The sequence below is a fragment of the Natator depressus genome, chromosome 1 (genome assembly GCF_965152275.1).
Source record: "Natator depressus isolate rNatDep1 chromosome 1, rNatDep2.hap1, whole genome shotgun sequence".
NCBI lineage: Eukaryota > Metazoa > Chordata > Testudines > Cheloniidae > Natator > Natator depressus.
In genome coordinates this window covers 237,066,294-237,093,457 of record NC_134234.1, presented here as the reverse complement: position 1 = coordinate 237,093,457, position 27,164 = coordinate 237,066,294, and the positions used below count along the sequence as shown (strand labels likewise).

General features: G+C 44.3%; 1 protein-coding gene across 1 annotated transcript; it reads left to right on the top strand.

Moving 5' to 3' along the window:
- The first annotated feature begins 8,969 nt into the window (after positions 1-8,969).
- LOC141985393 (tubulin alpha-4 chain) lies at positions 8,970-11,435 on the top strand. The gene is made up of 3 exons (XM_074949457.1): positions 8,970-9,028; positions 9,576-10,256; positions 11,142-11,435. Exons 2-3 carry the CDS (start codon positions 9,660-9,662, stop codon positions 11,433-11,435), a joined length of 891 nt encoding a protein of 296 aa, XP_074805558.1. The 5' UTR covers positions 8,970-9,028; positions 9,576-9,659.
- Positions 11,436-27,164: the final 15,729 nt, after the last annotated feature.

The following is a 27,164-nucleotide window of genomic DNA, read 5'->3' as shown; positions in this document are numbered from 1 at the left end:
AACAAAGATAGCAATCACAGGAAATAGGTGAAGACAAAAACATTATCATTTCACTAGCTTTCATGCATTTAAAGCAATTGTAATTACTGGGCACATGCCAAGTACAGGTAATGTGATAAAATCCCCTTTTGTTCTGTTCTAACAAGTGACTTGGTACATTTAACACTTCCTTGAGGGTGTGACCTTAGCTGGCTAGCTGTCAGCGCCACAGCAAGTTAGATCTAGAATTCTTGAGACCAACCAAGTTGCATTGGAACAAGAACACCAGAACTAACTATTCTTTAGCCATTGCACTAAAGCCTTATTGTTTGCTGGAAAAACATGGGAATCAAGTAGCTTTAGAAAAACTGATAGAAAGAAAATCTCATATGGAATTCTTCCTTTGTAAAAACATTTATTGAACCAAAGATATAACTCTCCATAGTCAAACCAGGGGAAGGAGACTTGGACACTTACGTAGAGTTCCAAAACGTAGACTGTATGTACCAGAAACAAAAGGAAATTGATCAAAACAGATATGAAATCCCCTCAAATATCTAAAAAATTATGAGTGGAATTGAAGGAAGATATAGTTAGATGCTGGGTGCCAACACAGGCTCAATAATTTACTAACCGGTATTGGGTGAAGGTAGTCTACTCTTAACCTAAAGTTTAGGAATTATGTATTTAAATGGTTATTGTTTAAATGTCATGTTAAATGTAAACAGTATGGTTCTAAAGAAAGGAGGGAATGTAGAGTCTTCCGATCCTAAGGAGTTAACTGTGTTGTACTGCTTGTAACCTGAGCTCTGACACTGACAGGTGTCCTCTTTCCTATGCTCAGCCTGGAATAGAAACAGCAGACAGTAAAGCAGTAACTGGAAGCAAGACAAGTATCTTTGTATATCTGCCCATCCAGCCACTCCTTTGCTATAAACACTGCAATGAGAAGTGATTTCTCTCTCTGTTTGGGCAGATCAGTTGGACTGTGGCCCTCATGTTGCACGGCACTGCTGATGTTCCAGCTGCCTGCATATCCAGAGAGAAGCAGTAAAAGTAAATCAGAACATGAGAGGAGAGGCAGATGGGAGAAAGGACAGAAGGGAAGCCATAGAAAGGACTGGGCGACAGCTAAGACCACTCTGTGGTATAGCACTCTTAAAAAATGGTAAATGTATGTATTCTCTCCCTCTCTCTTTCTTGCTCTATTTTTCTGTCCCTCTCTTTCCCATTCATTTGTTCTCTCACACTTTTTTGTTCTCAGGCACTGGAGGGTAGGAATGATTCTCACATGCATGTAGCGGTTATTTGTGAGGGAATATTGAATTTGGATTGTAATTGAATACTGTGATGTAGGGTTTGAATTGTTAGAGTGTGTTTGTGTGTGGAATATGGGCTGATTCTGGGTACACTCAGATGTAGTGTATATGTAGGGATTTGTAGTGAAAGAATATGGTTACCGGGAGTAGGGATGGATTTTGTGTGTGTGTGTGTTAGTAAGGAGCTGGTGATGTAATAGCGCAGAGGTGGGAGGATTGTGACCTACTCCCTACCCTGCACTGTGACACTGAAGGATAGCAGCAGGTGTTTGGTGCATGGCCCAGGCCCCTTCCTACCTATCAGCTCAGAGTGATAAAACCGCAGAGAGAGCAGTATCAAAGGCTGTTACCGCTGACTGAGACGGGAAGCAAACACCACTGGCGACAGCATGGTAAGGAGGGGACTGCGGGAACTCCACACTCATCAAGGGAACAGGAGGATTCTGGGGGTGGGAAGAGTCAGGGAGATCTGCCATCTGCCCTATTGTGAAGCTTGATGAGGGGTGGAGGATTCAGATTGCTTTCTGCTTCAGTGTCTGGATTCGAGGTGGGGAGAGTGGGGGTGAGACCAGAGACGGACTTGGTCAGGACTTCCTTGTGCTACATTGGATGGGCAGGGTGAACCTGGCCCCACCCTTGCAATATGGCACCCTTTTTACTGCTGGGTGAGTTCTACATCTGGGCATTTTATTCTGCTCCATCCCTTAAGAGGCAGATTGAAACCCTTAAGCCTTGGAAATTGCCCTAATATTGTGCACCTCCCTCTGTTGTAGAAGGGCAGGTAGAAGAAGAGGAAATCTGAGGATGGATGAACCCTTCCTATTCAATCCATTTTCCTTACAAAAAGCCATGCTGGCAGACTAGGAAGACAAAAAGACTAGGAAATCCAGATAACATGAAAGTGACCATAACAAATAAAATGTTGGCTTCATTCATCTTCTGTGTATATGGACACAAACGCTACTTTTTCCACAATCCATCACTTCAACCATCACAAAGGCAATACAACCAGACTAAAAATACAGAAATTTACACCTGATTAGTCCAGAGAGCTGGCATTTGGACTCTACAGTCTTAAAATATGTGAGCATTCCCACGTCACCGTGGGTCCAAGGCAACTTCAAGGGTGCCCACAGCTCCAGTTATGGCATCAGACCTCTGGTGATCATCAATGGTTTGTGTCACAGAACACTGACCTCACTAAGTAAAGGGGGAGCATGTGAGGTTCAGAATGGGTCAGATACAGACTGGGAAAAACAGACTGAGGCAAATTCAGCTTCAGTGGAACTCCAGTTAAATCAGTGGAAGTACAATGAAGATTTTAATTTGCTTCTGTACCTCTTAACTATTCAGTGGCTTCTGCTTATGATCCTATGTCTTTATTTTAGTAGCATAGGGTGGTTCTCATATTGAACAGTATGAGATTTGTTAGTTGCATATCATTTGTAGAGTCCTCTAAACTCAAAAGAAATCATTTTAGAAATATACTTAACAAAATGCTTATTTTTGTGAGTGTTTTTAATTAACTTAGACCCCCCCACCCAACGACGATTTTCATCCCTCTAGACTTGTAGGTGTTTGAATGTTCCTTTTTAAATGGGAAATAAACAAGGCATTTAATCATTGGGAGTTTCTTGAAAATTCATTAAAATCTCTCAGGGCTTCTTATAAATTCACCTGCAAATCCCACCTCATCTTGCATACCAATCTACATCTGGAAGAGGGTTTTATTTTGGTCCTGAGAATTTTATTATTCTCCACTGGTACAGAGCTATGCTCTGGAGACCACTCCCACCACACATGGATACACACATGTGCAGGCGCCTCATCTACTTAGGTGGACCTAACCTTACAATTGGGCTTGCTGCAGCAAGTACATCTCAGAAATAACAGTACAGATCCAGCTAGAGGATTTAAATCTACCTCAGTACAGTTAAGACCTACACCAGATTGTTCTCCACATGACTGCAAACATGACAGGGTCTGATTTTATCAAAGAACAGTGTGGATAGAAGGCCAGATCCAAAACCTACTGAAGTCAATAAGAGAGTCTTTCCACTGACTTGGGCTTTGTATCAGATCCACAGTTAGTAAGAGCAAATGTGAGCCCCAGACTCTTAGAGAAGAGATCTGAAATATGAGTTGAGAACAGGGTCAGGATTTAAATATCCTATTGGGATCAGTTTACAATGTTAGGGACTCTGAGGAAGTACTATGCTCTTCATTGTTCAAGCTATACTGACCTATTTTAAAGCAGTTTACTTTCAAAAACGCTGGTTTCAAATCTCCTGTTTTTATTGACATTTTTGTCCTTGCATGTTAGAACATTTCCAAACTGTAGCTGGTCTGAGGTAGAACTGGGATTGGTGCAGATCACCTCTGACACCGGGAAGTCATCAGAGCAGGCTGGCTGAGACAAGGAGCTGAGATATTCAAAGGAAAATGGACAGGGTTTCAAATCAGAGGGACTGAAAACTCTGAATAGTGGGGAGGGGAGCGGATCTGTGGTCTCTATCAGGCATAAATTAAGCCATGAAACTACTAAGTCTCTCGGAGCAATCTCCCAGGTGTGTGAGTCTGTGAAGAAATGGAAAGGTTTAGAAGGTTGACTCACCTGTAGCTTCTTGAGAAGAGTGGCTCTGTGGTGGGTTTGCTGCTTTGTCTCAGAAAGGTTCCAGAGGGTTATGCTGGACAGGCTTTTAAATGTGGTTCTGATCTGCAAGTCACTCTGTAATAACCATATCAAGGGCTCAGCATGCTTTTTGTCTCTTTTGATTCAACAACATAATTGCTCAGTTTACAAGGAAAACTGTTTTTCTAACTCATAGCCCTGTAAACTCACACTGGGATCCAACAGACAAGCTAGGGTCTTTCTTTACGGTGCAATATCACCAGTAATTAAAATTCTCCAGGTCAAAATACACCTCCAGTGACACCTAAATATCCCCAGATTATACCTTCAACTACCCCAGTGTCTGTGCAACCCCATCATCTTCAAATAAAACCCTCAGAAACACTTGTGCAACTCCATGGAAGATAACATGGCTGTAAGGTGCTCCTGACAGCAGAATTTGGCCTGGGGAATCTATTACATATGATGGCACTTGTGAAAGATTGTCAGACATGTGGGTGAGTTTATGGCTTGGGGGTGGCATCTCTTATACGTATACTGAACAGATTTTATATGGAGACCACTGAGGTACATTAATCATGTATTCCCACAATGCAATTTTGTGAGTCACTTTTCAGTCTTCCTTTGCACTTCTGGGTTCAACTGAGGGTGATCGTGATGACTTCTGAAATGCAGTTCTCTTCTGAAAAAAATCTTCAGTTGGGTTTCACAGAGGTAACAGAGATCTCAGCTTGTGAAGACTGCTTCACAGATGTCACTGGAGGAATATTTAGCTTGGGGAATCTATTATTTGAGAAGATGTGTTTGAAGGAAAGAACAAAGCTTGACTGGCAGATCACAGGATGAGTTGGCAGGACTGACTGTTAGTAAAAATATCTTTTGACTTGTAAACTGAACAAATTTGACCGGAATCAGTGAGACAACAAAGACAGAGTCATATAATATTATGTTTCCAAAGTTACTTCAGAACAGAACTGCACTTAAAAGTCCTGAATGATCTAGAACTGCTTCCTTTTATTAGAAAGACTGCCTCCCACCTTACCCCATGTCATGGCAATCGAGACTGGCTCAGAAGTGTTGGCTACATGAACTTGTGTTTGCACATATTACATCTAAGGCTGTGAGTTTGTCACAGAGGTCACGGATTCCGTGACTTTCTGGAACCTCCGTGACTTCTGCAGCAGCTGGTGCAGCTGGCTGGGGGCCACCTGTGCAACTCAGGCAGCCCTGGGCCAGCCGCACCGCCCACTGCTGGGGCAGTCTCAGTGGGCCACCGCCCTCCTGCCCCCCCAGCAGCAGCAGGGGTTTGGGTGTGTGTGGGAGGTGGCTCAGGGCTGGGGTGCAAGAGGGGATGAGGGCTTCGGGTGGTGTTTACCTTGGGAGGCCCCCCAAAAGCAGCGACATGTCCACCCCTCAGCTCCTAGCTCCATGTGCTACCTCTGCCTGCAGGCACTGCCCCCCGCAGCTCCCATTGGTCACGGTTCGCGGCCAATGGGAGCCGCAAAGCTGGCACTTATGGGGTGGGAGCAGCGTGAGGAGGTAGGAGCTGAGGGAGGGATATGTTGCTGCTACGGGGGAGCAGCAAGGAGCCGGGTAGGGAGCCTGCCAGCCCCGGCAAACCCCTCCCTCCAGCACCCATGGAGGTCCCGGACCAGCCCCCACAAAAGCATCAGTGGCACACCCCAGGCTATTCCCCCCCTGCAAGATTTAGTCAGGGGTATATAGTACAAGTCATAGACTGGTCACAGGCCATGAATTTTTGTTTACTGCCTGTGACCTATCCATGACTTCTACTAAAAATACCTGTGACTAAAATGTAGCCTTAATTCTATCCAATAGCAGTGCTTTCCCAGATGGACCTTTGAAATACATACTCCTGTGCAGACTACTGGGCAAGAAATATTTGTTTTGTTTAGCATGTAATCACTATTTTTATTTTTTGTTTTACTGTTCTCTAATTAAAGTGTCTGTCTGCTATTGTAATAACTATGTTCATAATTAAATATTTAAGCACGTGTTCTCAATATGATGTGATGATGCCAATTGATAAGCCATATCTAAACATGCAGGGTATAAATCCATGGGTATCTAGGAATGCTCAGGAACATTTGTTTCACATTTGGAGAGTCACAACTCTTTTCTTGATGTCAGTTCTTCTCAGTCTCCAGCCCAGCCTGCCATAAGAGGGTTAAGGGATCAGAAGACACTGCACCCCTCTTGAGTTACATATGGCTGGAAAATGCCACACTGCTGTGTCAGGTCGCAGCTAGGAATAAAAATAAATGGATCTAGCACATGCTCCTCAGCTGGAATTTATCATAGTCTGGACAGGAGCAAGATAGCATGTGGTGTACATGCATGTATTTTTATGTTTGTATGTGTATACATGTACATGAGGGCATGTATCTGGTGTGCACAGGCATAAGTGCATGCCTGCACATTTCCAGTTTTCTTTGTGCTTTGCTGTTTATTTCCTTGCATAGCTCTGCAGCAAAACACTTTCACCTTCGTATTTGTAATCAACATTTGCAACTTTTACTGCAGACAGAGAACAGTGGCTAAGACGCAGTTCCATGGGCCCTTGCATATGCTGCTTCTTGTTGTATATATGGCGTTAGGGAATGCAAACCAACTCAGGTGGAGGTTGATTTCAGAGATCTGAATAACAATGCACCAGGTACTAATAACTGTTAAGAAGGAGGAGAAGAAATGATGTTCTTTGGTTCTCCTGATCTTTCCTCCCTCTCTCTACAGCGTGAGTGCATCTCCATTCATGTTGGCCAGGCTGGAGTTCAGATTGGCAATGCATGCTGGGAACTCTTCTGTCTGGAGCATGGCATTCAGCCAGATGGCACCTTCAAGAATCAGCCCAACAAAGTCAACAACGATGACTCCTTTAACACATTTTTCAGTGAAACAGCCACAGAAAAGCATGTGCCACGGGCTGTCATGGTGGACTTGGAACCGACTGTAGTAGGTCAGTATAGAATTAACACTGGAAAATGGAGAAGCGCCTTCTGTGTGTCAGTGTTGTGTTTCTCTAGTCCCCAGTGTATCATGGGAACAACTCAATCTTTGTATCTTGGTCTAACCACTAGGTTGGGATAAAATTAGTCAACCTAAGACTTTTAGTGTCAGATTCTATTCATGACAGGTTTCAGAGTAACAGCCGTGTTAGTCTGTATTCGCAAAAAGAAAAGGAGTACTTGTGGCACCTTAGAGACTAACCAATTTATTTGAGCATAAGCTTTTTGAGCATATGCTCAAATAAATTGGTTAGTCTCTAAGGTGCCACAAGTACTCCTTTTCTTAGAGACTAACCAATTTATCTGAGCATAAGCTTTCGTGAGCTACAGCTCACTTCATCCGATGAAGTGAGCTGTAGCTCACGAAAGCTTATGCTCAAATAAATTGGTTAGTCTCTAAGGTGCCACAAGTACTCCTTTTCTTTTTGCGAATACAGACTAACACGGCTGTTACTCTGAAACCTGTTAGTCTCTAAGGTGCCACAAGTACTCAGATTCTATTCATGACTCCATTATCTCAGTAAGGAGAAGACACCTACAGGATAGTTAGGGTAGAAACTTCAGCTAGACTAAACTTTGATAATGATGCTGCTATCTTTCAACATCCTGGATCAATAAGGTACCATGCTTAAATAGCTATCCGCTTAGTTTTGCATCTGCTCTTCGTAAAAGAGTGTCTAAGTCTCTGATTTTGTTTGTGATATTTTCCATTGCTGTCTAGGTGTTGCTTTCCCCCTACTCAGATCCAAGACAGGAGAATGAAGGGGTGGGTTTCCTCAGAATTTCCCACCCCTTTTTAGGGGGGAAACCATCATTTTACTCCTGCAAATCTCCCTCTTTTCTGATGGCTTGTCCTCAGAACAGACAGGTGATTTCTTCCCTGGCTGGGTACAACTTCCATGTTTGACTCTGGATTTCATTACTCAGGCTCCTTTATTTGGCAATACAGCAAAGCTATGCTGAGTTGATCAGACTTAAGCATCGGGGGGTGAGTTTAGGGCCTACCACACATCCAAAGTCACAGAGGCCAATGGTTCTCAACCAGGGGTATGCCTATGGGGTACACAAAGGTCTTCTAGGGCATAAGTTAACCCTTCTAAATATTTGCCTAGTTTTACAATAGGCTACATAATGCGCTAGTGAAAATTTCATACAGACAGACTTGTTATACTGCTCTATATACACTATACACTGAAATGTAAGTACAATATTTATACTCCAATTAATTTATTTTATAATTATATGGTAAAAATGAGAAAATAAGCATTTTTCAGTAAGTGTGCTCTGACACTTTTGTATTTTATGTCTGATTTTGTAAGCAAGTAGTTTTTAAGTCAGGTGAAACTTGGGGGTAACGAGACAAATCAGACTCCTGAAAGGGGTACGCTAGTCTAGAAAGGCTGAAAGCCACAGATACAGACAACCTCTTCCTTTACATATTACATTTCATTTGCTATACATCAAATCACACAGTTTTGAATTGGATTGGTTACTCTGCAGGAACCAAATCCTGTAGAGCATGCTCTGTCCTTGTGCTGTTCACCTGGAACCTGATCTTTACTTTCCAAGTTTATCTTGTCCATAGTCCCTAGCATCAAGGTGTTATTGCTTATCTTGGCAAGCAGAGACATCCTGACTCCAGCAAACTGTTTGTCAAGCCCCTATTTACAACTTAACCTTCCATTCACCTTCCCCCTTATGCCCATTAAGAAATGAGCCAAGTTACTTATGTCAAGCCAGACCTACCCTTTCTACCAGTGTCCTGAAACAGAAGAAGACCCAAGTTTGTTTCTAACCCTCAGGTCTTCCTTGCCTCACATCATACAACACAGCCAGTTAGCAACCCTATGAGTGTTCAACAGAACTCATCTACACTGGAGTGTGTCCATTCCAGGCCTCTCATAGTTTTTCTTTCTTGGACAGATGAAGTGCGGGCCGGTGCTTACCGGCAGCTTTTCCATCCAGAACAGCTGATCACTGGAAAGGAGGATGCAGCTAATAACTATGCTCGTGGTCACTACACCGTTGGTAAAGAAAGCATTGATCTGGTGCTTGATCGTATCCGTAAGCTGGTAAGTGCCAGTACTTTTGAAATAGGACTTGAGGTTGTTGTGAAAGAAGGGGAACAGATAGCTCCTTTTGCTCCCGATAGCGTACTTTGTTCAGAGCTGAGACCGTCAGATCCATGGGGATTCCATTGTTGGTCCAAGTGAGAAAAGGGTCTGTAGGTCTCTCAGTCAGACAGATGCTCTTGAAAGGTGGTTCTTGGGATTAAAACCTTTAACTTTATTGTGGTAATAGTAACCCAAGACTGATATATCTTGGTGCGAGAGGAGTTAGTTAAATATCTGTTCACTTTCTGTTTTAGTAAACCTAGATTCTAGAGGTATGAATTTCACCAAGATAAACTCTATAGACAGAGTCTGATTTATACTTCATTGATTGGGCTGTTGAAGGAGAGCATAGGAGAGAGCGTTAACAAGTCTTTTCCTAGGAAGACCTGGTCTGATCTCTGTGCTGTGTTTTGGATACACACGTCCCAGCATCAATCTCAGGATGTGCTCATGGAAGTCTCAGAGATTTAGACTGATTCCTTTTGTTCTCTGTTTGGCTTTTCAGACCGATGCCTGTTCTGGGCTACAGGGATTCCTGATTTTCCACAGCTTTGGTGGGGGCACTGGCTCTGGCTTCACCTCCTTGTTGATGGAACGCCTCTCCCTGGATTATGGCAAGAAGTCCAAACTGGAGTTTGCCATCTACCCAGCCCCTCAAGTCTCCACTGCCGTAGTGGAGCCGTACAACTCCATCCTGACCACCCACACCACCCTGGAGCATTCAGACTGCGCCTTCATGGTGGACAACGAGGCCATCTATGACATCTGCCGTCGCAACTTGGACATTGAGCGCCCCACTTACACCAACCTTAACCGTCTCATCAGCCAGATAGTCTCATCAATCACTGCCTCTCTGCGCTTCGACGGTGCCCTCAATGTGGATCTGACAGAGTTTCAGACCAACCTGGTGCCCTACCCTCGCATCCACTTCCCCCTCATGACATATGCACCCATTATCTCCTCCGAGAGAGCCTACCACGAGCAGCTGTCAGTGGCAGAAATCACCAGTTCCTGCTTTGAACCCAACAACCAGATGGTGAAGTGTGATCCACGTCATGGAAAATACATGGCCTGCTGCATGCTGTATCGCGGTGATGTGGTCCCCAAAGATGTCAACGTAGCTATTGCTGCCATCAAGACCAAGAGAACTATCCAGTTTGTGGACTGGTGTCCAACAGGCTTCAAGGTGAGAGGGACAAAGACACACTGGTACTGTATGTTAAGGGACATTGCCAAGTAGTCCAGCCCAAATTGTGATTTCAATTCTTGAACATTTTCCATTTGTGAGAAAAGGGAATGGTTAGAAGTGTGTGTGTGTATAACCTTCAGTTAGTCCTTTGGAGAATGGACATGTCCTGTTTACACATGTCCTATTTACATATCCTACTTACACAGCCTCTTAAGCAGTCCCATAGCTGGCAGTTTGGAAAAAGTCCAGATGGGGAGACTATCAATGTTTAATTAAAAGCAAAAACTCAGAGATATATAGTACTCATATTTCATTTCCAGATTTTTTTTTGAGAGACTCCAGTTTCACCAGTCATCACACAAGTATTTATGCTCCCCCTGCTGGCTAGACAGCAGCATGGACAGACCTAGTTTCCAGAGCAATGCTGACAACAGCAATAATTAAAAAAAAAATCTATTTTTCTCATACATATTAATGGGCTCTAAATTTGAAGATTTGTAGATGGAAAACACTTACTGTATTAGTTCATGTGGAATAGCTACGGGCTCAGTAAGCAGCAGCAGTTAAGAAAAGCAAGTAAGATGCTGGTTTGCATTAAAAAGGGAGAAAAACCAACACGGATGATTTTAATGAGATTTGGTTGAACGCCTTCATTTGGGGTCCAGTCTCCATTTTTGGTTGCTCTCCCTTGTTCTCATGTGCAATAGCTGAGAATGGGTTAGTCCAGAAAAAGGCAACATGGATGACATTTTCCATTTGGGTAATTTCAATACTGTGGTTTGAGATCCCCATCCGGTGTCGTCTCAACCCATTTATTTTATTTTTGTTGTCTCTCATGATCCCTCTTATCTCTTTCTCCTCCATCTTTAATCTTATTTCCAGGTTGGCATCAATTACCAGCCTCCTACTGTAGTTCCTGGGGGAGACCTGGCCCAGGTACAACGTGCCGTCTGCATGCTAAGCAACACCACAGCCATCGCTGAGGCCTGGGCCAGGCTGGACCACAAGTTTGATCTGATGTATGCCAAGAGGGCATTTGTGCACTGGTATGTTGGTGAAGGCATGGAGGAAGGGGAGTTTGCAGAGGCCCGAGAGGACTTGGCTGCACTGGAGAAGGACTATGAGGAAGTGGGAACTGACTCATTTGAAGAAGAAAATGATGGGGAGGAATTTTAAAATACACCTTGTTATTCAATAGCACCGAATTGTCTCTGTGTCTCTTTACTGCATGTGTCTGCATTCCTGTCTGGTACCTTCTCCATGTGTGTAATATATAGAGAATGAAGATCAGAAGGGCCCTTGAAACACAAGAAAGCTAACATGTTTAGTATGACCACTTAATCCTAATTATGCATGATCCTCACTCAATACAAGGGAGTGTAACAAGCATTAGATTCTCTGCCAGTCCACCTTGAGAGAATTTTCTTTTCCAATCCCAAATGTAATTAGCAATTTAACCCACTGCATACAAGCTAAAGTCACCATAACTGAGCATCTAATTCCAGTTTTACAAGCCTTCATAGGGCCACGGGAAAATAGCATAGACCTCACATTTGACCTACCTCTACCTTTTGCTCCTGGGGATATCAGAGAATAATGTAAGTGGATAACTGAGTCCTCCTTTGCTCTGTGGGACATGCTGTCTCATCAATCTCCACCTGAGGGATTCAAATGGGACGTGTCTGTTCTTTTGTCCTGTGAAACATCCATTTCTGATATGTATGTGGAATTTCCTTAGAAATGTTACAGCAATAGGAAACTTTGTGCATATTTTTAGTAAAAGTTTGTACTTCCTTGTGAAAGCAAGAATCAGTTGTTGCTGGGTACAAAAATCACTAATAAAACTGCAGCAGGCAAAAGGGGATTTTTTTTCCCTTCATGTTTATGTGAAATTGCTGAAAAGAGAAAATTTCCTGGCTGATGTAAAACTTTTCCCACCATCTCTGGTCTGCCCATGGTCCTTGCTCCACATGAAGAGCTCCTTCTCTCCAAGTGAGATCCTTGCTGCAACTAGAAGTCCTCTGTTCTGTTTGTGGCATCCTTGATCTTGTGGAGGATGGTGATATCTGAAAGTGGGTTTGCAACACAGGCATTAAGTGTACACCTAAAGATACTTTACAGTGGTGCATACAGATCACAATTTATCTGATTCACAATATGCCAGGCAGTGCCAGTAATTCCTGCCAAGGAAACCTCCTTTGCATACCTTTGTCTAGAGCAGGGGTGGCCAATGTGTGGCTCTGGAGCCACATGTGGCTCTTCAGAAGTTAATATGCGGCTCCTTGTATAGGCACCAACTCCAGGGCTGGAGATACTGGCACCAACTTTCCAATGTGCCGGGGGGTGCTCACTGCTCAACCCCTGGCTCTGCCACAGGCCTTGCCCCCACTCCAGTGTTTTCCCCAGGACTTGAAATGGGGGGGGGGCATAAAGATCAGGTTGAGCCACTAATGATGATAAAAAAAGAAGTTGAAGTCAAATCTTCATTCATTCGTTGTATGATATTACACTCTGTTCAAATTCTCTATTCTGTCCTGAGCACATGGCAGCCCCATTGCTGGTAGTGCCTCACTCCACTCAACTGTCAGTTTTTACAGATCCCTGTCTTATAAAACACTACACAGAGGTTGAGTAGAATCTAGAAGTTGCTGTTGTAGATTTTTAAGAATCAAGTCTGTGTACTTTTTCAGTTGTCTTAACACACACTTCTTGTCCTCTTCACTTAAGGATTCAATATAAAAGTCTTCATTAGTCAACTTCTGGACTGAAGTCTTTGCTTCTTCCCGTACTTTTTCAATGGATAGCTCTCTGATTGATCCAAATGTAGCTTCTATTGCTGGACAAAGATCTACTACTGTTGTAGCAGATGCCTGGATGGCATTGTTTAATGACCCAAGTGGTTTCAACAGTAGACTTACAAGAGAGAGAATGGCAATAGTCTTCTCTGAACATAGTAGCAAAAGTAATCCACCAGCCTCACTACTTAGATCCATCCCATCTTGGCAGACACTTTCCAAAGCCAGTAATAATGGCTGGAGTAACTTTAAGACAGCAGCCAAGGATCGCTCATGAGAAAGCCAGAAGGTTTTCCCAGGTTGGATTAATTTGAATTTCAGTCCCAGTGTATCTTCTATATTTTCCAAGATATTCAGTCTTTTTGGACTCTTGCTGAAAAAAGAATATAATGAAGACATTAAATTTATAGCTTTTTAAATGTCTTTTGAAGAGTCTGCAGCTCGTAATAGCGCTAGTTGGAGTAGATGGCCTCTGCAGTGTGTATAAGAGAGACTAGCGTTACACTTTTCTTTGAGCAAAGCTTGTGCTCTACCATGTCTTCCAGAGAAGTTTGCAGCTCCATCAAATGCACAAGCAGCCATCTATTTGGGGTCCAGTTGACAAGCATTTAACTCTTCTAAGATGTGGGTTGTCATAGATGCAGCCAATCTGTCTTCTATAACTTGAACATCTAGAAATGCATGTACTGGCCTATCACTGACATCAAGATAATGTACACAATGACTTAATACTTGATGATCATTTGCATTGGTGTATTCATCAGCCATGTATGCAAATTTTTTGAATGTGGTGAGAGAGGTCTTCACTTTTTCAACTGTTGAGTCTTTCACTGTTGTACCACATGCATCTAGCCAGTCAGCTGAGTTTCTTGCAGAAAGATAGTGAGCATTTGCTGGTCTTGTTCGGAACCAGTGTTCAACTTCAGAATGAACAAGTGACAGTGCACTTAACATTGGCCTCCAGTTTGTAGTGTGTGGTATCTCTTGCTTAAATAGAAAGTATGATGCCATGGCCATGTTTGTTCGCATGAACTGTGTTGTGTCTCCAGCATTCTTAACAGCCTCATTAACACTCACTGGTGTTGTCCTTGGTCAGTGGAGACTCAGAGTTCAGAAGTGCTTTCACATGGGTTCATCTCCCAGGTGGGGGGCAAGGCGGCACCTTGCTCGTTTCTCCAGCTGCTCACTGTTCACTATGGCCACTGTTGTTCGTTCACTCCATCGCCCTATGGCCAATGGCCCTGTGCCATCACCTTCTACTGCCACCGTGACCTCTGCAAGTTGGTCTCTTGAAATTCCACCCAGCTCTCAGGGATTTCAGCTGAGCTCTCAGTGGGGGAACCTCGCTGCTAGTGCAGACTGGGCCACAGAAACACTGTCCCACAGCTGGTCTAAGCACTTACACCTGATTATCAGTGATTTCAGCTGTCGTGGTCACTTAACAGAACAAAAGACTATCTATGGAGCCTAATCAGCTCTGTCTTTAAACAGTGGAGAGGGGCAGGTCAAATAGTACTTGTGACTCAGGCAGACCATCAAGCAAAACACCTGTCCCCACCCTCTCTCTCGATGCCCTCAATCAGCAGAGGCTAAGTACAGTTGTGCTGCCCTTTACTCATATAATAAGAAGAACAACATTTCTTTACCCCCTGCATTCAAGTGATTTGTAACCCAACCCCAGCCAAAATCTATCACTTGGGCAACACAGCTCTGTTTGCTGGATACCTAGGTAGGTTAGGTGTGAATGTAAATACAACTGGTCCTGAAGCCTTTCCCCCCAGCCCCCAGCTCATTACTAGCTGTCAGGGAGAGCTCATTTAGACTTTGCTTACAAATCATAATTTGAAATTATTAGGTTGGCCAACATCACCGAAATAAATGCACTGACATGGTCATAAAAACAACCTGTATAAGGAAGCTAGTCTCTGTTCATACTTTTCAAGATACATGTATTTTATGATACACTTTATATGCTTTTAAAGTGTGTATTAATGTTTCAAATTCAATTCAAATTTCCAAACAATCACTAAATTGGCAACACTGCATGTAACTAGTTCACAAAACTGCGGGGAGTGTTGGGGAAATTCAGGGGGGGTAAACACCACCATAGGGGGAATGTAGGGAAATTACTGCCCCACTCCACCCCTTCCTGCCCCCCTCCCCTGAGCCTGCCGTGCCCTCGCTCCTCCCGCCTACCCCCCAGAGCCTCCTGCACGCCATGAAACAGCTGATCGTGAGGTGTGGGGAGGGAGAGGGAGGCGCTGTTGCACATTATGTGTATTTTATCATACATACTTAATTACATAAACAGTAATATACTAAACAACGGTGGTCAGGATTAGCATTTCAGTTAAATAAAACATCCCTCTTCAGGAAACATTTGATCACATGCTTAACTTTAAGCACATGAATGAGAAACACTGAAGTAGATGGGACATAGGCACGTTGCTTGAGTGCTTTCCTGAACAGGGATGGATTTAAGCTTCAATACAGTCCTGAATTGAGGCCTAAAACAGGAATGTAAAATATTATGTTTGAAACACAGCTGAACTCATGTAGCTGTTGCAAATCTTAACTTGTTCCTCCTCTCCTGGCTTTTTGATTTTAATTATTAAACCTTTCCTTTGTATTTATGGAAACATATTGCATTTAATTTCCTAGCTTGGATTTTTGTTTTTTTAAAGAAGGGGGGGAGGGGAAATGAGATAGAGCAAGAAGAGAAGAAATGAAAAAAAAAATTGACAAAAATTCCCTTTGTTAGCCCAAATTTTGGCTCGGTTACTTGGCAAATTGTAAAAAGGTCTAATGGAGAAGCATAAGCTAGTGGCTTTTTACATATATGGAAAAGTGCAAAACGTAGGCAAAAAATCCATGAAAGTGCAATGAGTCTCTAGAAATGTGAAGGTGTAAACGGAGTAAAATCTCCAAAGCATGTGCAGCAGCATAGCACCCCTGCCGAGGCACTGGGGTCAACATTATTAACACTATTTATATAGAGCACAGTTAGGGGCCCAACTGCCATTTATTAGCAACTGAGTTGAGTGCCTAACTCCCTTCACTGCTTCTGAAAAAAATCCCATCCAAGCTAAGGGCCAGATTCTAAACCACTTACTTAGAGGCTATGTCTACACGACACACCACTTTTGATGGCGTGTAGGGGGAAGCATAGCTACACCTGGCTGTGAAAAGCAAGCTATGTCCATACTGTGGTAGGTAGCTACACATGTCAGGGAAAGGCACTAGCAGTTGGGAGGCAGCAGGGAGCTGCCACTGCCTTCCCATGCTGCTGGAGTCTTTTCCTGTGGTGGGGAAAGGCACCAGCAGCTGGGAGGCAGAGGGACACTACATGACTAAAAATAGCACTGTAGACATGGAGGCACAGCTTGGGTGAGTAGAGAGCAATGTAGGGCATGTACTCGGGTATATACACACATCTTTCAGGCGTGTCTGCACTCTGCTCACCTAAGCCAGGCTTTATGTCTACACTATGACAGGTTTCAGAGTAACAGCCGTGTTAGTCTGTATTCGCAAAAAGAAAAGGAGGACTTGTGGCACCTTAGAGACGAACCAATTTATTTGAGCATAAGCTTTCGTGAGCTACAGCTCACTTCATCGGATGCATAAAGTGGAAAATACAGTGAGGATGTTTTTATACACACAGACCATGCAAAAATGGGCGTTTATCACTACAAAAGGTTTTCTTTCCCCCCACCCCACTCTCCTGCTGGTAATAGCTTATCTAAAGTGATCACTCTCCATTACAATGTGTATGATAATCAAGGTGGGCCATTTCCAGCACAAATCCAGGGTTTAACAAGAACGTCTGAGGAATGGGGGGGGGGGGGGGGGGATAAACAAGGGGAAATAGGTTACTTTTTATAATGACTCAACCACTCCCAGTCTCTATTCAAGCCTAAGTTAATTGTATCCAATTTGCAAATTAATTCCAATTCAGCAGTCTCTCGTTGGAGTCTGTTTCTAAAGTTTTTCTGTTGTAATATCGCAACTTTCATGTCTGTAATCACGTGACGAGAGAGATTGAAGTGTTCTCCGACTGGTTTATGAATGTTATAATTCTTGACATCTGATTTGTGTCCATTTATTCTTTTATGTAGAGACTGTCCAGTTTGACCAATGTACATGGCAAAGGGGCATTGCTGGCACATGATGGCATATATCATATTGGTAGATGTGTAGGTGAACGAGCCTCTGATAGTGTGGCTGATGTTATTAGGCCCTGTGATGGTGTCCCCTGAATAGATATGTGGGCACAGTTGGCAACGGGCTTTATTACAAGGATAGGTTCCTGGGTTAGTGGTTCTGTTGTGTGGTATGTGGTTGCTGGTGAGTATTTGCTTCAGGTTGGGGGGCTGTCTGTAGGCAAGGACTGGCCTGTCTCCCAAGATTTGTGAGAGTGATGGGTCGTCCTTCAGGAGAGGTTGTAGATCCTTGATAATGCGTTGGAAGGGTTTTAGTTGGGGGCTGAAGGTGACGGCTAGTGGCGTTCTATTATTTTCTTTGTTAGGCCTGTCCTGTAGTAGGTGACTTCTGGGTACTCTTCTGGCTCTGTCAATCTGTTTCTTCACTTCAGCAGGTGGGTATTGTAGTTGTAAGAATGCTTGATAGAGATCTTGTAGGTGTTTGTCTCTGTCTGAGGGGTTGGAGCAAATGCGGTTGTATCGTAGAGCTTGGCTGTAGACAATGGATTGTGTGGTGTGGGCAGGGTGAAAGCTGGAGGCATGTAGGTAGGAATAGCGGTCAGTAGGTTTCCGGTATAGGGTGGTGTTTATGTGACCATCGCTTATTAGCACTGTAGTGTCCAGGAAGTGGATCTCTTGTGTGGCCTCGTCCAGGCTGAGGTTGATGGTGGGATGGAAACTGTTGAAATCATGGTGGAATTCCTCAAGGGCTTCTTTTCCATGGGTCCAGATGATGAAGATGTCATCAATATAGCGCAAGTAGAGTAGGGGCATTAGGGGACGAGAGCTGAGGAAGCGTTGTTCTAAGTCAGCCATAAAAATGTTGGCATACTGTGGGGCCATGCGGGTACCCATAGCAGTGCCACTGATTTGAAGGTATACACTATCCCTGATAATGTCACGGCTAACCTGGTGGCTGAACTTTGTGACTTTGTCCTCACCCATAACTATTTCACATTTGGGGACAGTGTTCCTGACGGCTTGTAGTCCATCTTTGTGTGGAATGTTGGTGTAGAGGGCTTCTACATCCATAGTGGCCAGGATGGTGTTTTCAGGAAGATCACCGATGGATTGTAGTTTCCTCAGGAAGTCAGTGGTGTCTCGAAGGTAGCTGGGAGTGCTGGTAGCGTAGGGCCTGAGGAGGGAGTCTACATAGCCAGATAATCCTGCTGTCAGGGTGCCAATGCCTGAGATGATGGGGCGCCCAGGATTTCCAGGTTTATGGATCTTGGGTAGTAGATAGAATATCCCAGGTCAGGGTTCCAGGGGTGTGTCTGTGCGGATTTGATCTTGTGCTCTTTCAGGGAGTTTCTTGAGCAGATGGTGTAGTTTCTTTTGGTAACCCTCAGTGGGATCAGAGGGTAATGGCTTGTAGAAAGTGGTGTTGGAGAGCTGCTGGAGATAGAGACTGCTTGAATAGAGACTGGGAGTGGTTGAGTCATTATAAAAAGTAACCTCCCCCCCCCCCATGTTAGGAGGGCTACCCAACTACATACTCTACGTGCCGCCGAAAGAAGTGTGCAGCATAGATGTAGACATAGAGTAGTACCTTATTCCGCAAGAAGAACTAATGATTTCAACAGAACTACTAGTGGATTAAGATACTTTTCAATGTAAAGGTATCAGAATCTGTCCCTGAATGAGGCAAACCCTGACTGAACTAGTCATAGAAGAGAAAGGAGGGGCAAGAGTTAAAACAAATAAAAATGTGCCAAATTACATAGTAAGCTAGTCACATAAGTTCTCATATTTATAAGTAGAAGTGGAGGTAGGTCCAGAGGGGAGTAGTAGACAGCACAAGAAGGATTCTAGCATATTAGCATAGTGGAATATAGCTCCAGGCTATAGAGAACAGCTTGAAAAACAAAGGTACAACACCAAGTTTACCAATTTTGAGGCCTTGTCTACACTACCGGGGTAAGTCGACCTAAGTTACGCTACTCCAGGTACATGAATAACGTAGCTGGAGTTGACGTAACTTACGTTGACTTACTGTGGTGTCCACACCATGCTGCATCAATGGGGAGATGCTCTCCTGTCGATTTGCCTTACTCCTCTTGTTCCGGTGGAGTACTGGAGTCAACTGGAGAGCACTCTTCACCCGCTAAATCGACCCCCACTGCATCGATCACAGCAGCGTCGATCCCCAGTAAGTGTAGACACGGCCTGAGTAATTGCTGCACTTATAAGTCATTTCTAAAAAAATAACAAAATAACATTTTACAGAAATAGAGAGAGAGAGAGAGAGAGAGAGAGAGAAATCCCACAACAGACAAGCCATACAACAGAATATAGGAACTACCATTCCATATCAGACCAATAGTCCATCTAATCTAGGAGCCTGTTTCTGACTGGCCAGTAACAAGTGCTCAAGATCATTGAGCTGGGCTTCCCTGACTCAGCTATAGTTCCCTCAGCTGGGCTCCACTTCTGGCAAGGGCCTGGGGGGTTATCTCCCTGGGATCATGTATGCTACCTTCAATTTAGCTAGCTACCAGTTAACCTTGTTCTACCTTTCTCAGATGATCCACTGGGTTGGGTGCAAGTACAACCCCTGGACTCTCCCGGACTCCTTAGTTGGGCTTTCTCTGGTGGGGTGTGTTTGGTTTCCCTCAGTATGAGCAGCCTGTGGGGTAGCTGTTCCTCTCAAGAAACTGAAAGGGCAGCTCCTGCAGCTGTTCTCCCTTCTGTCAGGCAGAACATCCCTATGGAAAAATCCTATAGAAGCTAATAGGAGACAGGAACCTTATAGCACTGGATCTAAACCACTGCTGGGTACAGAACTCCAGCACAGTTCTAGCCCTAATTTGGAGCCCCAAGAAGAGACAGGAGCTGTCACCTGTGGCTCAAAAGGCATGGCCTTCTGCTCACACCTGGAGGAGCCATTGCTGAAACCTGTGCCCATCTGCTGTTCCTCTGAAGCTCCAGGAAGTTCTCCATTGCCACTGCTGCTGCTTCCACTGAAGGGACTTGGCAGCTAGGCAACTGCATCCCTGCTAACAGAATCCTGTAACAGGAGAAGAATTCTATACACCTCTGTCAGAGGGAATGCAGTTGCCTAGCAGCTGGCTCTCTTCAGTGGAGGCAGCAAAAGTGATGGTGGCAGTGGAGAACTCGTCAATCCCTTTCAAAACCCCATAAATACTTCCATCTTTCTTACGCCTTCACTTAAATACCTATATGAGGATTTACATATATACTAGCTTTTGAAAATTTAGGCCTAAATTACTTGGCCAATGTCACAGAGGAAATCTTTTCTAGGAATAAAATCTATGTCTCCTGTTTCGTAGGTATGTACTGTGCCTAATCCACTACTAGAGCATTTTTTCTTCTACCTATAGTACATAACAAAGAGATTTCCTAATATAGGAAAACAGCCTTGCCCATTATTCATGATTAACATATACATCAAGTATTTTTTTCTCCACATGTCTAATGTGAGCAATTTAAAAGATTATTTCCCACTGAAGTACAAAACAAGCAAAAAAAATAATCTGACTCCTCAGCTGCATTTCCAAGCAGCTTGACACTCTCATTCAGCTGTTGCATCAACACATAGTGTTATGTAGCTGCTATGGCACTGTTACAGATTACACTCCTGTCTCCATACCTTACCCTTCTGTTAGCCGATGGCCAGGGATGTTTGGTGAGGTGCCAGCTATGCCCGTTTATACCATCCGTGACTTTAACCGCTAGGACGCACTGTCCCTTCGCAGCGGGCAGCCCGGGCTAGGCTGACGGATGCCCCAAGGTCCTAACCACCCGTGACTTTAACTGCTAGAGCTCAGAGCTCCTTCGCAGCGGGCAGTCAACACTGACTGACAGGTGCCCCAATGGCAGCACTAAGAGCCTCTCCACACCCGTGACTTTAACTGCTAGAGCTCAGAGCTCCTTCGCAGCGGGCAGTCAGGATTGACTGACAGGTGCCCCAAGAGTTTGCCCCGTGGAGGCGGCACAACTCAACGCTAGGCTCTTAGTACTCTCACCTAATGGCCAGGCTTTATAGCCAAAACGGCTGAGGTTCTTTTAATTGTGTTGGCTGCTTTACAGTAAACCAGAGAAACAAGTCAGGCTTATGCATAAATGGTTACCAAAATTTATTAAACTAGATTCTAATCATGTGGTTACAAAATTGCTAGTGCCTACTTATTTAAGTGTAGAGATGTTACACACACAAACAAGTTACAAAACTGAAGCTACAATCCCAAAGAAAGAAAACAAAGTATAGAGCTCTATTTCAAAATATGTGTACACTAAAGATAGGAGATCAGGTGTGGGTGCTTCTTACCCTCCTTGCATCTCTCGATTCCAGCGGTGCCAAGCCAGGATCGGTCACTCAATTCCGCGGAAAGACGAATAAGGGACAAGGCTTAGGGACCCTCTTAGCTGCAGAAGCCTTGGGAGGCTGTCACTTATCTGACCAGCAGATAGATAGTGAAAAGCACTCAAAAATCATGGTGCTGTAGGTCCCCTACTTATACCTCTGTACTCCTTTATTCTCTTTCTCCTTTCTATGCTAAATTGGGGCTGGTCTGTCGGGGTGACGCCAGCTCTCGCAAGAGTAGTTCACACTTGTAAGGGAGAAACAATAAGTTTCGACTACTGGACACTTCTTTTATCAGGGTAAATATTTTCCCACCTAGGATGTTGGTGTGTGTGCATCATGCTGTTTTAGTAGGGGCTAAGAGCCATGTCTGTCACAGCGCCTCTGCCTGCTGTGAGCCCAATTGTTGTATATGTTCCCAGAGGCACATTGTCGCAGCACACCTGTGCTTCTCACAGCTTCAAAGGCTGTGCTGGAGTGCCCTGGTGTTTTGGCTCCCGTGTGTTTCCAGCAATGCTGGTCTGAGGGGGGGGGCTGGCTGTCTGGCTACACCTACACACTATTGTAATAATCTTTGTACAAAGTATGCCTTGTGAGGTCTCATTTGAAAACTTATAATTTGCGGATCCGTATTGTCTTGGTAACATACATGTGGCAACATTGTATGTGAAGTTATAAGATTCTCCTATATGGTGTTATTAACACACGTTCCAAACCCCACCGACCTGTCCAAACAGAAGCTGGCAAATAACTCTGTCCTAAACAAAGGAATGTGTGTGCTGCTTAATTTGCGTTTAAGTAGTAAACAAAGTCATCAGGCAGGGAAGGAAACAAAGTAACCATCCTTCCACATAGACTCTTTGTCTCGTAGTGCCCAGCAAGAAATGTTTTTCAAGAGAGGAACTGAAACTATAAAAAGGAGGGAAACACCCTGAGGCACCCCCTCCCTCCCCCCGCCTATCACATTCACTGCACCTGAAGCACAAAGGAATAATTTGTTGGACTCCGGGAGAGGGATTCCTGACAGAGAGGGTTTGGTCAGTAGGACTGCTGAAAACATGTAGTGAGAGACTTTGCTTGCATCTGATATAGTTTGTTAAGTATTCGTAAACATCTTATATTTATTTTTCTTGTAACCATTTCTGATTTTTGTGGCTCATTTCTTGTACTCACATAAAATCTCTCTTTGTAGTTAATAAACTTGTTTTATCTAATCCAGTGTGTTTCAATTGAAGTGTCTGAATAACTATTTGAGATAACAAAATGCATATTATTCCCTTCAAGGAATAACAGACTTAAATTATTTTGTACTGTCTAGGAGGGGGCTGGGAAGTAGAGAACATACATTTCTGGGGGAAAAAATCAGGGACTGCGGTTGTGTTGAGGTTACCCTTCAGTATAACCAAGGCTGGTGAGAGCCGGAGTGTAACCCAAGTGCGACTGGCAGGCTGCAGTTACAGACAGACACTCAAAGTTTGACTTGCGTGCTGGAAGTCTGTTTCTGAGTAGCCCAGGGAGAAACTCCTTCAGCAAAGCATTGTAAGGCACCCAAAGTTGCAAGGTAGGTGTGACACAGCTGCTCATCAGTTTGGATTGTACCCTGGTATATCACAAGCACATCCTGCCAGTTTCCAAGTGGGTTTCTATAGCTGAACTTGAACTAGATGGTGTGAATTAACCTTTGAGTTCTCACAAAAGACTACTTGATGGCTTGTCTGCTTCAAATGCTTTCTAAATTATCTAGGGTCATTTTAGTTGCTCTGGTTCTACACATTCTGTCCTCACTGACAGATTCAGAGACTGAGGTGAGCAGTGGAGGATAAAGAAAAATAAAGATGCATTTCCTTGTCTGGAGGTCTTCTTACCTCCACTAGAGTTACCTCCACTGTGGTCTATAATCTCACACCTAAGTAGATATTTTAATAATCATGACACTGGAAAGAGAATTGCCTTGAAATGGAAGGCATTTTCAATACAGATCTTCCAAAAAGATTCTAATCCTAAAACTTCCACAATTTCCATACTATTAGGACATCATCACTTAAACATTCTGGACTGCCTGTGAGTACTATTAGGATACAGCCATAGCGATCTCTCATCCTAAAACATACTTATATGGATACTACATTGCAAAATGTATTGCTAAACTGTAACCACTAATGGGGAATGATTTCACTTTGTAAACGAGTGTAACCCCTTTGGGGTTTAGAGAGAATGGCCCCTTTAAATCTTTTTCTTGAGGGTGGGAGGGGGAGCAGTGAGAGAAAGGAGAAAAACTGCAGGGTGTGTGGCTCTGGAGCTCCAGAGAGAGAAGGGCTGCAGCCCGCAGGCCCTCACAAAGTGAAGCAGCGGAGAACCTGCCTGAAGACTGGGAGGGACGGAGCGGCCGATCGGGACATGCCAGGACGAGCACCGTGCCAGGGAGGAATTGCCCGAGAAGGACAGGCTGGAGCTCGACCCAGTATCACTGCTGCCCAGAGCTGCATGGGGCTGTGAGTACTGGGGCTTGTGACTCTGCATTGGGAATAAGGAGGGAGGCTGCTAGCTAGTTAAGTTGGGAGGTGGTCGCTCTGTGTGGCTTTGCAGAGAGCAGCAGAAGAGGGCCCCGGAGGGGTTTGATGGGGAAAGTTCACTGGTGCCGAAGACAACCACAGGCACCCAAAACTCACCACTGGACTGGAACTTTGCTCAGGACTCCTGCTCAGTATCTGCCCTTTCAGACTGGGCTACCATTGGGCCTGTGGGGCCTTGTGTTGAATGTAACCCTGTTTTACTGCTCCCCCTATATTTCCCCTTGTTTTTCTCCTCTCATCCCTCCATAAATAAATATTTCCCTTTCTTATATCCATTGTACTTTTCCGGTGCGTGTGTGTGTTCACTCTGGGGGCTTTGGAACAGGTGCATTCCTGTGCGCACTCTCTCTTGGCCAGAGCTGCTTGCAGAGCAGACTCCATCTTGGCTACGAGGGCGCTAAAGTTACACGGGCTATCACAATCCTTGCAAAAGTTTCTTTTCCAAAGGGCAGTAAAAGACAGTACGTCATAACACCTCATCTAATGAGTTCCTACTTCAAGATAGTACAGGACTGTTAATTCAGTACCTCCCAGCACTGAAACAGTAGCTCTAGGACTAGCCCACTGAGGTACTTATTAAAGGATTGAACTAGCTGGGGGCGGGGGGAAGGAAAGAGATCTTTTACAGAATTTAACCCCCCCACTCAATTTATGGGTCCTTTCAGACCTTGGTAGAAAGCCTAATCATTTCCCTAATGTGGAGGATAGGTCTGTGACATTCTATACCTTGGGAGAATGTCCTGTAACCCCCATATTCCTAATTGTCATATAATCGTGATCTTACATATAAAGCACGCCTTGTAAGGTAACAGGGGAAAGGTTATGATCTGCTGAAAGTCATTTCTCTATCCATATATGTGTATCATTAATGCATATGAAGTTATGAGACTTGTGTTGTATGGCTGTCATTAAAACATGCTGTAAACTGGGGAATCAGCCAGATATTAGCTCTGCAGAGGCAACAGCAAGGAAAGTAACGAACACCTGGATGGGGTATCAATCAACCCGTCAACAACCATTGTCCAGCAAGGGAGCTACAATGCAATGAAACTTCTGCATGAGGCCACACCAGGGGAATTGATCAGCCTTGCCTGGAGACTCAGAGCTTGTCTACACTTATATTTTATAGCACTCTAACTTGCTGGCTCAGGGGTGTGAAAAATCACCCCATTGAGTGCAGCAAGTTTGAGTGCTTTAAAGTGCTAGTGCAGACAGCTTCTGAGCACTGGGAGTTGTGCTCCCAGCGCTCCGAGCTATTTCTCTCATGGAGGTGGATTACCAGGAGCACTGGGAGAGCTCTCTTAGCACTCACGCATGACCACACTCACACTTCAAAGCACTGCCATGGGAGCACTCCCGCGGCAGCACTTTGAAGTTTCTAGTGTAGACGTAGCCTCAACAATGCCCCCCAACATGCCTGGACTTGTGTTCCCCAAGCACATGGGACTGAGGTTATAAAACAGACACAGTGGCTACATGCAGGGCCTTTTCTCCTTCACCTCCCTATAGTGAAAGCAACAAAGACACTGAGAAGAAGACTGAAGACTCCAACAGAGGAGACTGGCCCAGATTTAAGGGACAAATCTGTATATTAAGGACTGCAATATCCAGTGGGTGAGAAAAACTGCTTAATCTAGATGTTGCCCAGTCTAATAGGGTTGAGAGTTTAGTCTGTGTGCTTATATTCTATTTTTTTTTTGGGGGGGGGGTGGTAAAAACTGACTTTTTGCTTATCATTTAATATCACTTAAAAATCTCTTTTTTGTAGTCAGTAAATCTTTATAAGTGAGTTTGTATGAAGTGTGTGGCAAATCTGCTCAGATTTTGCAAAGGCTGGTGTATATCCACTTTCCATTGATGAAGTGGTGAACCAATTAATAAATCTGCATTGCTTGTCTTGAGCAGTGCAAGATGGTATATTCCCTGAGGTACAGTGCTGGGAATTGGGGGGATTTGGCTCTGGTGCCTCTCTGTGTGATTCATGAGTGGCTCTGGGAGCATTCATGCAATATAGCTGGGTGTGGGGCTCCACACGCAGCTGCGCTGAGTGATAACAGTGCCTGGAGGGGCTTGCTGCTTGTCACTAGCAAAGCACTATGAGACAGCGCATGCTGGAGAGAGCTAAGGGGGCCCAGTGGTCCCACAGTCCCAGGCTGCACCTTGGTGATCCCATCACAAGGTCCACCAATGGCTGTTAGCCAAGATGGTCAGGGACGCAACCCCATGCTCTGGGTGTCCCTAAATTCCAGCTGCAGAAGCTGGGAATGGACAATGGGATGGATCTTCAAAATTGCCCTGTTCTGTTCACTCCCTCTGAAGCATCTGGCCACGGTCATAAGACAGGATACTGGGCTAGATGGACCATTGGTCTGACCCCGTATGGCCATTCTTATTGATTGAAATGTCTGCAGCAACTGCTTCTTTGACAGAATTTGTTGTTGGAAGACTTGCAGTCTTGTTAGAGCAAATCCAGTGAGGGGATGGATTAGCAGGCAGAGGGCAGATGAGGTAAGTCAAAGATCATCAATTTTTTCACTTGCCTGTGCAATGCATTACACGTCTGTCACGTCTCTCAGATAAAAAAGTTAAATCAACCACCAAACAATGCTGATTGAGAAAGCGTGTCTCAAAAGCAGAAGACAGTTTAATGAATGCAGACAAACATCACTGGATGGAGACGTCCCTACCCCTCAAACTGTGGGTGGAGGAGAAGGTTGTGAAAGGATATCCTCAGAGGAGCAGAACTGCCGCACAGGAATCACGCCTTCTCTAGGAAACACCTTTTCCAATCTAAAATGTCAGGGAAATTTATCACAGACACCTTTGACAACACCCTCCTCTCAGTAATCCATCTTCCTGGAGCACGCCACTTTTCAACCCCTAATCTTCTTGGAGCAGCCATCTTTAAAAAAAAAAAAAAAAAAAAAAAAAAAAAGAGCTGGCCAGACAGAAGGATTCCCCGTTCCCCCACAAATGGCAGGCATCCTGTCCCCTTCCCATACCACTGCCTGAGA